General features: G+C 45.8%; 2 protein-coding genes across 2 annotated transcripts in view; one reads left to right on the top strand and one right to left on the bottom strand.

The window, feature by feature from the left end:
* The window catches only part of WDHD1 (WD repeat and HMG-box DNA binding protein 1), a gene marked incomplete at both ends in the record, with an annotated part of 30,343 nt that extends 27,791 nt beyond the window's left edge, over nucleotides 1-2,552 (bottom strand). The window contains 2 exons of the mRNA XM_079536662.1: nucleotides 929-1,040; nucleotides 2,476-2,552. Coding sequence (XP_079392788.1) covers nucleotides 929-1,040; nucleotides 2,476-2,552 — 189 coding nt within the window. The remainder of the gene's footprint in view (nucleotides 1-928; nucleotides 1,041-2,475) is intronic.
* A 6,886-nt stretch (nucleotides 2,553-9,438) lies between these two features.
* On the top strand, nucleotides 9,439-10,749 carry SOCS4 (suppressor of cytokine signaling 4; the record flags this gene model as incomplete). The annotated part of the gene is made up of 1 exon (XM_079536677.1): nucleotides 9,439-10,749. One exon carries the CDS (start codon nucleotides 9,439-9,441, stop codon nucleotides 10,747-10,749), a length of 1,311 nt encoding a protein of 436 aa, XP_079392803.1.
* Nucleotides 10,750-12,158: the final 1,409 nt, after the last annotated feature.

Below are 12,158 nucleotides of genomic sequence, written 5' to 3'. Positions count from 1 at the left end.
GAAGGGAGGGGAAGGGACAAAGGGGAGCAAAATGTCTGAATTCTGGTCTAGTACCAATTTTGAGAGCTAAATATCAACTAATTATTAATATATATATATAAATTATATATATATATATATATATATATATATATATATATATATATATATAAAATCAAAGCATTACCAGACACTGACTCAGGAAAGTAATTTTTTGATTAACAAATATTATAATTCTGTGGACCTCAGAACAGAGCCACACAAAACAAGCTCTTGGCTTTCTATTTTCATATACCCTTCAACAGGAGTGCAGAGCCTCTGAGATGGGATGGGCAGAAGAGCAGGAATCAGCTGCACCATAAACTGCTGGGAAACTTCTAGTGACTGACATTGTGAGAAAATACTGAAACAGTCTACAGAGTTCACTGAATAATGAGTTTAATCTGCTTGGTTTGTTTTTCAAAAAGGAGATCAAAGTCTGGAATAATTATAACTGACTGCGAGGGGAGAGGGGAAAAAAAGAACATTACAGAAATTTAGTATAATGAATAATTCCTCCACAAGCCTACATGGTGAAAAATGAATTGTTAGAAGTACTCATGTTTACATAAAGTACTTCATTTAGCTAAAATATTCAACAATTCTAGAGGCTTTTTGAAAAGTGTTTTCAGTATTACTTAAATATTTTCACTGACACAAAGATACTAAGTGGTGGTATGCTCAACTTTAAACAAAACCTGCCACTGATTAACCCCCACTCAATGCTGCTTCCCATACACTGATGTGAAGACAAACAGACTGACATGTGCTGCACACAATATCATTCTTGCCTTTTCCAGATATTACCTCAATTTACGTGTAAACGTCACTTAAGAACACCAGCAGTATCTCAACAGACAAATATCAACATCAGCATGACACAATTTAACAGATCTGTTAATTACCATACCTTCAGAGCACATGAATAAGCCCTCTCTCCAACATTAATGGACTTTGGATCATCATCATCCAGGTTTTCCCAAATCCTAACGTCTCCATCACTGCCGCAAGTTACGATGCAGCTGTTCAAAGACACAGGATTTGAACCAAATGAAAACGAAGTGTAGGTTGTTTTTTATTTACTGCAACACAATACATATGAATCATAATTCACTGAACACTGTACTTAATAAACATGACAAAAAATACAAGTCTGGTAGCACAACACGGTGCTGCTGTCTTTGAGAACCCGCTAGGCCTGGCACTACTGAACTGAACTTTACTTATCAATCCATGCTCACCAGGATCTAGATGGGATTTTTCAGAGGACTGATTTCACTGCCAGCTGAGCATTTAATTGCTTCTTAAGCCTCTGAAAATTTACCTTGCAGCTGAGGGCAAAACTAAGAGCGTTAACACACACTTGACTTAAGTTTAACAAGCTTAACACGTTTCAGACCTACAGAACCATAAAAATATTAACATGGTGTTCAACTGTCAAGTTTGCTGGAGATAGATATAGCTTTGACTTCTTACAGCATATGCAAACATATCTTCTTCCAAGATACATTTAGAGTCTATGAAATCACTTCTGTAGAAGAGAATATATAGAGGATCTTATACATGTGTGTGTAGGAGTCGGCCTCTTTTCCCAGGTAACCAGTGATAGGATGAGAACTAATGGCCTTGAATTGCACCAGGGGGGAGTCAGGTTGGATATTAGGAAACATTTCTGATCCCAAAGAGAGGTGAGGTGCTGGCACAGGCTGCCCAGGGAGGTGGTGGAGTCAGCATCCCTAGAGGTGCTTAAAAAACATGGAAATGCACTATTAAGAAACATGGTTTAGTAGGCAATACTGGGGGTGATGGTTGATCCTAGAGGTCTTTTCCAACCTTAATGACTCTATATGTCCCACACACCTACTGTTCTCAACAAAGACAAATAAAGGATGTGCCAGACCAAGCAAGGTCATAGGTCCACCTGTCCAGTATTACAGCTGAAGAGATAATTCTCAGAAAGCAACAGATAGGCATGTGATCATCCATCCCCAGATGGTCACAGAATTGTTTGAGTTGGAAGGGACCCCTCAAGGCCACCTGGTCCCACTCCTTGCAACAAATAGGGACATCCACAGCTCCATCAGGTGCTGAGAGCCCCATCCAGCCTGACCTCGGGTGTCTGCAGGGCCATCCACCACCTCTCTGGGCAACCTGTGCCAGTGCTTCACAGCCTTTACTGTGAAAAACATCTTTCGTATGACCAATCTAACTCTCCCTCCTTTAGTTGGAAACCGTTTCCCCTTGTCCTGTCACAACAGACCCCACTAAAGAATCCGTCCCCTTCTTTCTTACAGCCCTTTCAGATACCCAAAGCTGGCTTTCAGGTCTCCCTGAAGCCTTCCCTTCTCCATGCTGCACAGTCCCAGCTCTCAGCCTGTCCTCGCAGGGAGGCGTCCCATCCCTGGAATGATTTTTATGATGATATTTTCCCCTTCTCTCTAGGATTGGGGCAGTTACCTGCTGCTGTCATCAAAGCACACGTCTGTGTGTCCCTCCGTGTGTCCATACCGCATTGGCTTTTGTGCTGACGGCATTTTTCTTCTTCCCTGTCAAACAAGGGTGGGAAATAACATCAATTTTTTTAAAGAAAGAATCACAGAATCACAGGAAGAAGCACAGACCTCTGTCGAGCATAGTTAATACCTCACCGTGGGATTTATCTGATATTCAGGGCCCTTTTTGCTCTTTCTGTATGAGGTGAAATTTATCCCGAGTAGTAAAACAATCCCGTTTCCTTACAGCAAATAGAAAAGCAGCATCCCCTCACATGACAGTCACACCAAAAAAAAAAAAAAAAAAAAAAGAGAGAGAAAGAAAGAAAAGCTCGGCATTACCACATCCAGCGTGAAAAGACTTTAGGAAGAGCCCCAGATGGGGAATCCCAGCTACGGAGGCTGGAAGCGCTGTACCCCAATAGGGCCGTAACCCAGTATGACCCCAAAACGGGGAGGAAAACAGAGAGGCTCAGGCGGCCTCACCGCCGTAGCGGCCCCAGAGCCGCGCAGCCCCTCGGGGTGCGGACCAGGAGCTCCCCCGCCCCAGGCCGGGCGCTGGGCCCAGGCCGCGCTCAGCTCAGCTCGGCTCAGCTCAGCTCAGCTCACCTCACGGCCCGTCCCAGCCTCCACTTCGAGCCTTCCCGCGCTCCCGCCCGCGCCGGGGCCGGGCCCTGCTCCGTCAGCGCGCCGTCAGGACACGGGGCGGAGCTGCGAGCGGCGGGGGCCGGGCCCGGCCGGCAGACAGCGGGATGGCGGCGGCGGGCGAGGCCGGGACCGCTCGGAGGCGGCTGAGATCCAGCAGGTGACGGGGCCGGAGCGGGGCCGCCTCCTCACGACTGCCGGGCGGCAGCGGCAGGTGAGCGGCGAGGGGGACGCGGGGAGCGCGGCGGTGCGGAGCCGAGCCGGGCGGCCTGCCTGCATTCCTTCCTTCCTTCTTTCTCTTCCTCCTCTTCGCCTGCACGGTTTGCCTCAGTGAACGTGCTGTAGGAGCTCCTCGGGCTCGTGGGTCCCGAATGGTGGCACAGGGCTGCTGCCATCCGTGCGGGTCAGAGCTGTGCCGTGCCTCTGTCAGCACAGCTGGCGCTGGAAGCAGGTCGCGATACGATACGACATGAAGCGTGTCCGTAGGCTGCAAAATAGGAGCTGAGCTTCTTTATGTTTCTTAAAGGACGAGACTTGTGAGAGCTTGGCATACCTGAAATAAACAGAAAATAATCTCTTCCCCCCCCCCCCCCCCAAAAAAAAAAGAAAAAAAATAGTAGTTCTCTGCTTTTCCTTTATGTAATTTCAATGTTCTGGCCCAAATTCTTCCTTCTTCTAAGGAAAATGGCTTGCAGGCAGAGCCCTTTGATCCTCAGTTTCACCCTGCGATCGGTGCTGGGCGAGCACTGGATCTATTTGTGCTGGAAATGCGACCGGGCTCTTCATAACACTGTGTTGCTACTTTCATGAATGAGTGAGGCAGCGTTGCCAAGTAGGCATGCTTCGTTTTTGCCTTTATTTAATTTTTTTAATGAATATGCCCGGATTTCATTATTAAACCCCGTGGCAGCTGTGTGAAGACATGTTTTCCATGGGTGTACCCTGACATATCTTAGCAAAGCGTGATTTCTGGAGAGGATAATGTGTGCTAGCACCGTGATTCTAGCTGAACCACTTACCGGATGAGTGGGAAGGCCAAGCTATTCTTATAGCAAGCTCCTGGGGCTGAGAGAAGCGTGTGCCAGCTGTATTATTATGCCTCTAATTATTTATTTTAGTTTGCAGAATGTCTCGTGCAAACTGCACCTGAAACATTTTATGGTATAAAAGCTCAGCTTCATGCAGATGTCCCAGTTCACAGTCCAGAGGTGCTGCCTGCTGGAAGAGCTCTGTGATTCCTGGGAAAGCTTTTGGGGTCTGTGGGTTTGAAGGTCACTTGGCCAAGGGAACAGGGCACCCTGGCTCTGTCCCATTGGAAGTAACGAGGCATCAAGGTTAGCCTTTAAATCCAGTTGGAAATTAAAGCAGCTGGCTTTATGAGGAGGTGTAGCTGGTTGGGAGGGCAGAAGTGGCAGGGTGGGAGCATGCTGCTCACCTGCAGGGTTTCTGGGTGGAGCACAAGTGAGGTGTTGGTCATGGGACATAAAGCTGTTCCTGATTTAGTGCTTGAGAGGCTGCTGAGCGCTCTGCCCGGCTCTCCTGCAACCCATGCACATGGTGCCTTGAAAGCAGCAGGTCTGAGCTTTCCAAGCCTCTTCCACATCTCAGGTATGAATCAAAGAGCCCTGCTTTGGGGTTGAGGGAGGTGTTGCTGCATGCCCTGTAGTTCTGGGAATATACAGACTCAGTGGGGATCGGGCGTACTTCCAGGCAATTGCTTCTGTCATTCTGGTTTACCAGCTGTATCTTTAGGCAGTAATTTCTGTTTTGTGCATGTGATAATTTCTTTAATTAGTTGAAAGCTGGAGTTGAGCTCCATTCTAGAGTTAGGTATTTTGGATGCTGTATCATAAATCAAAATAAACGCATTCAAAACGGAGAAAAATAAGTTAAGAGGAGTTGAAACTCACTGTTACTCTTAATAGGCTGGGCTTTTTTCCAAAAAAAGTCAATAACAGCTCAACTTCAGTGGAAGGTCAGGTTTTAAAATGCGGTCTCGCAGCCAAAATTTAATTGGGTGAAAGTAATGAAAACAGCATGTGATCGCTGAGAGATTTTTGAAATGACTTCTATGTAAGTTGTAATAAATTGGAGCATTTTTCCTTTTCGCTTCTTTGTCAGAAAGAAAGACTAGAAAAAAAAAAATAACAAGATTCATTTAATTTAGCGTATGAATCTTCCCTTTTAGAAACGATTAGAGTTACCATACAGTGACCCTTTGGCTTTTCTGTACAAGAACAGCAAACCTGCTAAGTGCTTTCTGCATGAGGGTCACGCAGATGGGAGCAGGTTGCCCACAGAGGCAATGGGGCCTCTGTCCTTGTGGTGCCCAGGACGGACTCTCTAGCTCTGGAGGGCTGGAGTTTGGGCTGCAGGCAGCTTTTCAACCAGCACCCAGGGGATGTTATGACATTCTCTTTCTTCTTTGCACAGAGACTGAAGCAGCTTCACAGAAGGGACTCGAAGGCTTGAGGCAAGGGTCCAGGGTGTAAATATCTAGTTAAAGTAATTCACTATTTATTGGAAGGGGGGGGGGGATTTGCCTACGCTTAGAGTTTTGATTCTGCTGATGGAGTTACTGGGTGTTTTGCAAGTGATATAAGTAGGCTTATGGTGAGGCTGAATGTGCCTTCTCACAGATAAGCACTGAGATGGCATTTTGCAGCTGGCTGGGAGGCCTGAAGTTTAGTGTCAGGGCATCGGTGCTGGAAGGAAAGAGCACCTGGAACAGCTGCTGCCCCATCCACTCCAGAGCCTGCGGATGGAGCCGGAGAGGCTCTGCGTGTTCAGGGAGCTGTGCCCTGGTGAAAACAACAACAGAACCCACCCCGCTGCCTCTCCTCGGGGATTGCAAGCCACAGCAGTGTTGGATAACCTTGAACTGCAAGCCGGTCCCATGGCCTGATGTGAACTCTGTTTATCCCTGCGTGTTGCTTTTGTTCTGCCGCTCGCTTAGAATTGCGAACATCAGGTTTTTTTGTCAAATACATCTGCTTCTGAGATGCCTAAGGTATCCCCACTTCAAAGGAAGCTTTTGTAGGCGGAGGACTAATCGTATCTGTGCTGTTCATTCTCTACCAGTGCTTGTCTCTTCACTTTTTGCAGAAGGAGAGATCTCAGAACTGATGTATGTAAGCTGTGCGGAGCACGACTTTCCCATTTAGCATTGCCTGTAGGGAAAAGTACACTCTGTGTTCCCTGGTTTTTATTCTCCCTTTCCTCTTCTGCTCTTTCAGTTGCATTCAGCCATAAAGGGATGTAGGTACAACATTGTATTTCCTCACAAGTGTGCAGTGCAGGGGATGGTCAGTTTAGGTAGGTGGCCTTAAGGGTAATACAGCACTGAATGCACCACTGTCCTTTATGTCTGCGTACCTAAAACATTTTTAGTTGCCATTTTACAGGCAGGGCTCTTAGTCATGGATTGGGAAAAGTATGAAGGCACGACTCCTGGTTGGAACATGAGAAAGAGGGGTTTGGGCATTCCATGTGGTGCTGGGGTGCGTGCTGAGCTATCCTTCACTCTTCTTCCACAAGGTCAGATTCAGATTTGGCTTTAGTAAGATGATGTCCCATTTTCTTCACCCACTCTGCACTCTTTCCATGGATGTCTGATGAATGATTACTTCTGTGACGTGGCAGGATTGTGCCTTGCTCCCAGCAGCCGTCAGCCCCTGGGAGCAGCTTTCTGTGCTGCTGGCTAATGGTGCATGTCTTACAACATCATGTGCTATCGCTTCACTTTGAGTTGCAGGGTTCAGATACCACTGGGACGTGATGGAGGAAAGGTAGGAAGTAGAACGTGGCTTTGCAATTAAATACAAGAACAGCTCAACAAGGCAGAGATGACAGAAAACACCAAAGTAATTTCAGCGGTAATGCTGTGCTGTCATGCCGGGGGATATCAGACCTTTTCGGCACTTTTGGGTTTTGTACGTTTCAAAGTTTTCAATTAAAATCCCATATTCTGCATCTTCTTACTCCTTATACAGTCTGGGCGTGCAGGATGAGGTAATTAAAGGTTTCAAAGTCAATTACAAACTGTCATATCCTAATTTTTAAGTACCTGACTTTGTACCCTAAATGGAGGGAGGATTGAGTTTGGATGTCAGGAGAAGTTCTGTGCTGTGAGAGTGGTGAGGTGCTGGAACAGCTGCCCAGAGAGGCTGTGATGCCCCGTCCATCCCTGGAGGTGTTCAAGGCCAGGTTGGATGGGGCCCTGGGCAGCCTGGGCTGCTATGAAATGGGGAGGTTGGTGGCCCTGCCTGTGGCTGGAAGTTGGAGCTTCGTGATCCTTGAGGTCCCTTCCAACCCGGGCCATTCTGTGATTCTATGAAATGAGATTTCCCTTTCCAATTAAAAATGCCATGTATAGAGTAAGTAGATTCCTACAGACTGAGTCTAGAATAGGTTTATGGGGCTTTTTTTCAGTCATTGTGTAGAAAACTCAGTGCTCCACTCTGGATGAAAAGTAGAGATAGTGCAGAAGCAGTCACCAAGTTTTGGTCTAAATAAAGGCAGTTTAAGTTTCATGTAGATGCAGCCTTTCTTCTGTTAGTATTACATCTGCAGTGTTTTCACTGAAAAGTGGTGTGTAAAACCTTGAGAGAAGAAAACAGTCTTTAATATTTGATGATTTGTAATTGCTGAAATGTGGACACATTCTCTGCTTCCACAACCACTGAGGGATTGTTCATCCAGCTGCCTCTAACACCAGGGTTGTTTTTTTTTTCCCACATATTTGCAATGTTTTCTCTCTTACCCTCATTCCACATTCCTTCATCTCCTCACATTGCTCCACCTTTCCCTTCCCTTTTCCTCTGCACCCCCCCAGGTTTGTGGATTGTAAGCAATGAACACAATGTCAAAAATTCTCAGCGCAAGTTCCATCTGGGTTGCATTTGGTCTGCAGATTGCATGTAAGCCTCTGGCACAGCAGGCTTTCTCTTTACTGAAAGCAGAGGCAAGACCTCAGCCTGCTCAGCCCCTGGGGGACTGCAGGGAGATTGTGTCATGCTGGCTAATCCTAATGATGAGGACGAATTGAATGGAGAGAGGAAGTGGATGCCCTTTTCTTTTCCTGCTTAATATTTACCAGGTCAATTAGTTTTAAAAACCAACGGTGGACAGCAGGCTCGGAATCTCGTGTTGGTGCAAAGGCATGGTGGTGTGTGATGGAAAGCAGTTCTGCATCCTGCCATGCCTCAGCAGGGTGTATCATACACAGCATATTGCTGTCTATGTTCCTTAAAAAAAATATATCTCTGCTCTACTTTCAACTGAGCAATCAAAAGAGGAATTTTTGTTCTTCAAAGCGCAACATTCAAAAGGAGATCTCTTATCTAGTTGAGAATTCACTGCATTTTTGAAAACAAAAGCGAATGAAATCAGCAACTGTGGGTCTCAAAGCAGCAGTGATTTTAATAATGTAAACTTTCTTCTCTAATGAGTAATAAGCGGTTCCATCTTTCATGGCCTTTTAAAATTGCTTTTAGTAAGGGACTGGATTTGTTTTAATCCTTTTCAGTATGTAAAGCCCCAGATATTTCAATCCCTTGGGGGCTCAGTATTTTCTAGCTCCGGTTTAAAAGGCAAAGGAAAACAGCTTTCAGAAATTGACAGAATCTGTGACTGATATAATTTATTTTTTTTTTATCCAGAAAGTGACCCAAAAGTGTCAGTTAAGAAAAAGATCTCTGGCATCCCACTCTGTGGATTAGCAGCAAACAGGCGTATCATCTAGGTACAGTAGCTCTTTGTACTCTGACCTACTTGTTTCTGCTCTGCCTTGTTTCTTCTTGAAAGGTTATTTGGAAGAGATGCAGAATTTGCTCGAAAAACAACTAAAGCAGCGTCACCTGCCATGTGAAGTGCTTCATCTTCAAATGTTCCCTTGCAAAAGAGGATTGCCAGCACCTCCAACCTTCTGCTCTGCTGCATAGTCAGAATAGGGGCTCTAAAGATACATCAAATCGTTTATTCTGGAGGATGCTTTTTACAAGGAAGGCTTAAGATCCTTGGCTGGGATCGGACCAGGATTTGTGGAGGGCTCTCAAGAATTCAGCTTGATCATTATTTATAGGTGGCTAACGATTAATTGTCGCTGTTGTCATGCATACACAGGCATTCATCTTGTGTTGTGTGCATGCAAAGCTGTTAACTTAGCTGTCTTCTCTTTGTCCTCAGATACTTTCAGAAAGCACCACAAAGAAGCTTCCGTGGGTAGAAAACCCTGCAAGAAAAAACTGCGCTTTCTGGAAACTTGGGGAGCAGAGCTGTCGAAATGGCAGAGAATAAGGACAGTAATCTTAAAAACACAGATGTGAGACCCAAGAGCAGCCGGAGCAGGAGTGCAGACAGAAAGGATGGTTATGTCTGGAGTGGAAAGAAACTCTCCTGGTCGAAAAAGACTGAGCGCTGTTCTGACCCTGAGACGGCGAACGCTGCAGGAAGGTCAGGGCCTAATTTAAGGAGCCAGGAGAGAAAGTATAGCTGCTCCTCTATCGAGCTGGATCTAGATCGTTCGTGTGGACACAGGTTTTTAGGCCGGTCTCTCAAACAAAAACTGCAAGATGCTGTGGGTCAGTGCTTTCCCATCAAAAATTGTACCAGTCGGCACGCCTCAGGACTTCAATCGAAAAGAAAAATTCATATCAGTGAGTTGATGCTAGATAAGTGTCCTTTTCCTCCACGCTCGGAGCTCGCTTTTCGGTGGCACCTGATTAAAAGGCATACAGCCCCTATAAGCCAAAAAGCAGAAGACTGGACAATTGCTGACTTATCCCAGAATGAGGAAAAGGAGGAGGACCTACGAGACAATGAGATAGAGTCCGATCCCCCATCGGCTCCCTCCCCATCCTCTGACCTTACTGATGGCATTCCCTCCAGGCAGGACTCACGGTCTGAGCTGGCGGCGGGGAAGGTGGTAAGGAGCAGTAAAGACGACAGCGACATGGACTCCGACGATGAAGTTGTAACACTGTGCACAAGCTCTAGGAAAAGAAACAAGCCCAAATGGGAAACTGACGATGAGCTGCTGCGGATGGAAACGCCTCCGAAATACCATACGCAGATCGATTATGTGCACTGCCTAGTCCCAGACCTCCTGCAGATCAACAACAACCCCTGCTACTGGGGAGTCATGGATAAGTATGCAGCCGAAGCACTGCTGGAAGGAAAGCCAGAGGGAACGTTTTTGTTACGAGATTCTGCCCAGGAAGACTACTTGTTTTCCGTGAGCTTCAGGCGCTACAGCCGCTCTCTGCACGCGCGGATAGAGCAGTGGAATCATAACTTCAGCTTTGATGCCCACGATCCTTGTGTCTTCCACTCTCCTGACATCACGGGACTCCTAGAGCACTATAAGGATCCAAGCTCCTGTATGTTCTTCGAACCGCTTTTGTCCACTCCGTTGAACAGGACTTTTCCTTTCTCCCTTCAGCATATATGTAGAACAGTTATTTGCAACTGTACGACCTACGATGGTATTGATGCACTGCCTATTCCTCCATCAGTGAAGCTGTATCTGAAGGAATACCATTATAAATCGAAAGTTAGAGTACTCAGGATCGATGTACCAGAGCAGCAAAGCTAGAAAATATTTTTGTGACAGAATGAAATGGTCTCTAAACAGGTGAATTGTGTGGTCAGTCCTTCCTCCCTTTAAGTTCCTTTTCAATGGCAGTTTGACGTTTTTCTTCCTCTTTCTGCAGATCATTCAACCCAAACAGGCCTCTGCTTAAGGCTTTTTTATCCAACTGTACTTTGAGTCTTCCCAGCTCTCTTTTAGAAATGATATTCCTTGTGGGCTTTTGGTACTGTTCCTAAACTAGTTTTATGGAATTTCAGGTAGGCTTTCTGGTATTTCTATAGATGGATAGTCTTTAGATCGAAAAACCTTAGAAATTGGTTTTGAACTTGATCCATCTTTTATATTGTATTTCCATCTGTTGCTGACATGTTTGAAATAATGCACTGTTAACTGAAGACTGACTCATCTGTATTTTCTGCATTTCTTTTAAAACGAGTCTCTAGTCTTGTGTCTGTGTGTATGTCTGTCTTTAATACAGTAATTTCATCAATCTATTTCTAACATTACTATTCCTAGCAAAATGAAGTTTGAAAGAGGATATGATCTTTCTATAAATACATCAGGGGACTGAACAGCAGGGAGGGGGAAAAACAATTCAAGCTGAGGCCAGTGCTGAGTACAGGAACAAACTCCTTTCTATAGGAGCTGCTGCTTCTGAAACGATAAAGCACAGCGTGGGAGGGGGAGGAAGAAGACACCTCCTTAAGGACCCTGCAGTTTGTGGGTATTAAACTAGCTGATCTTGTGCCCTGAGGTAGTGATGGACAGTCAGATCTGCTGCTGTCACTGGTTTAATGTGTGGAAAAGATCCAAAATGGGCAGTTGCTCGTAAAATACATACGCAGGATAAAAGTGGGAGCACGCAGCACAGCCCAGTCCTGCTCCTGGGTTGCAGACTAAGGGCTACAGGAGCACAAGCAATATTTCTCATTGAATATTTCCATTTCACCTGGTGCTGCACGCTGTGAATTTGCAGAGCCGTCCTGGAAGCTGCCTGTTGAGTTAGCAGGGAAGCTCTGCAATACAGCTCCACTGGGGACCTGCTTTCCTGCCCACGCTGCCCCTGCACAAGAACACCCTTTCCCCTGAACTGCTGCCACTGTGATGTAAATAGATTTCCAGGGACATCTGCTTAGAGACCAGCCAGTTTGTTTTCACTGTGTTTTAAACAGGTTTCGAACCAAAGTCTCCAGGGAGAAAATGCAAACACATCAATCTATCGCATCGCACATGGATGAATGAGCTGCAGGACAAACTCTCAGCTGCTATAAATCAGCATGGCTTTATTGATGCACTTAGAACAGTTTATACCAGCTGAGAGTCTCCCTCCTCCACATGCAAATGATAATTGTATGACTGATGTCAGAAAAATTACTGCTTTTTTTGGGGGGGGCAATGTTTTCCTTGTGCTG

Source organism: Tetrao urogallus (assembly GCF_951394365.1).
Source record: "Tetrao urogallus genome assembly, chromosome: 6".
Taxonomy (NCBI): Eukaryota; Metazoa; Chordata; class Aves; order Galliformes; family Phasianidae; genus Tetrao; species Tetrao urogallus.
This window is presented reverse-complemented; position numbering and strand designations above follow the sequence as displayed.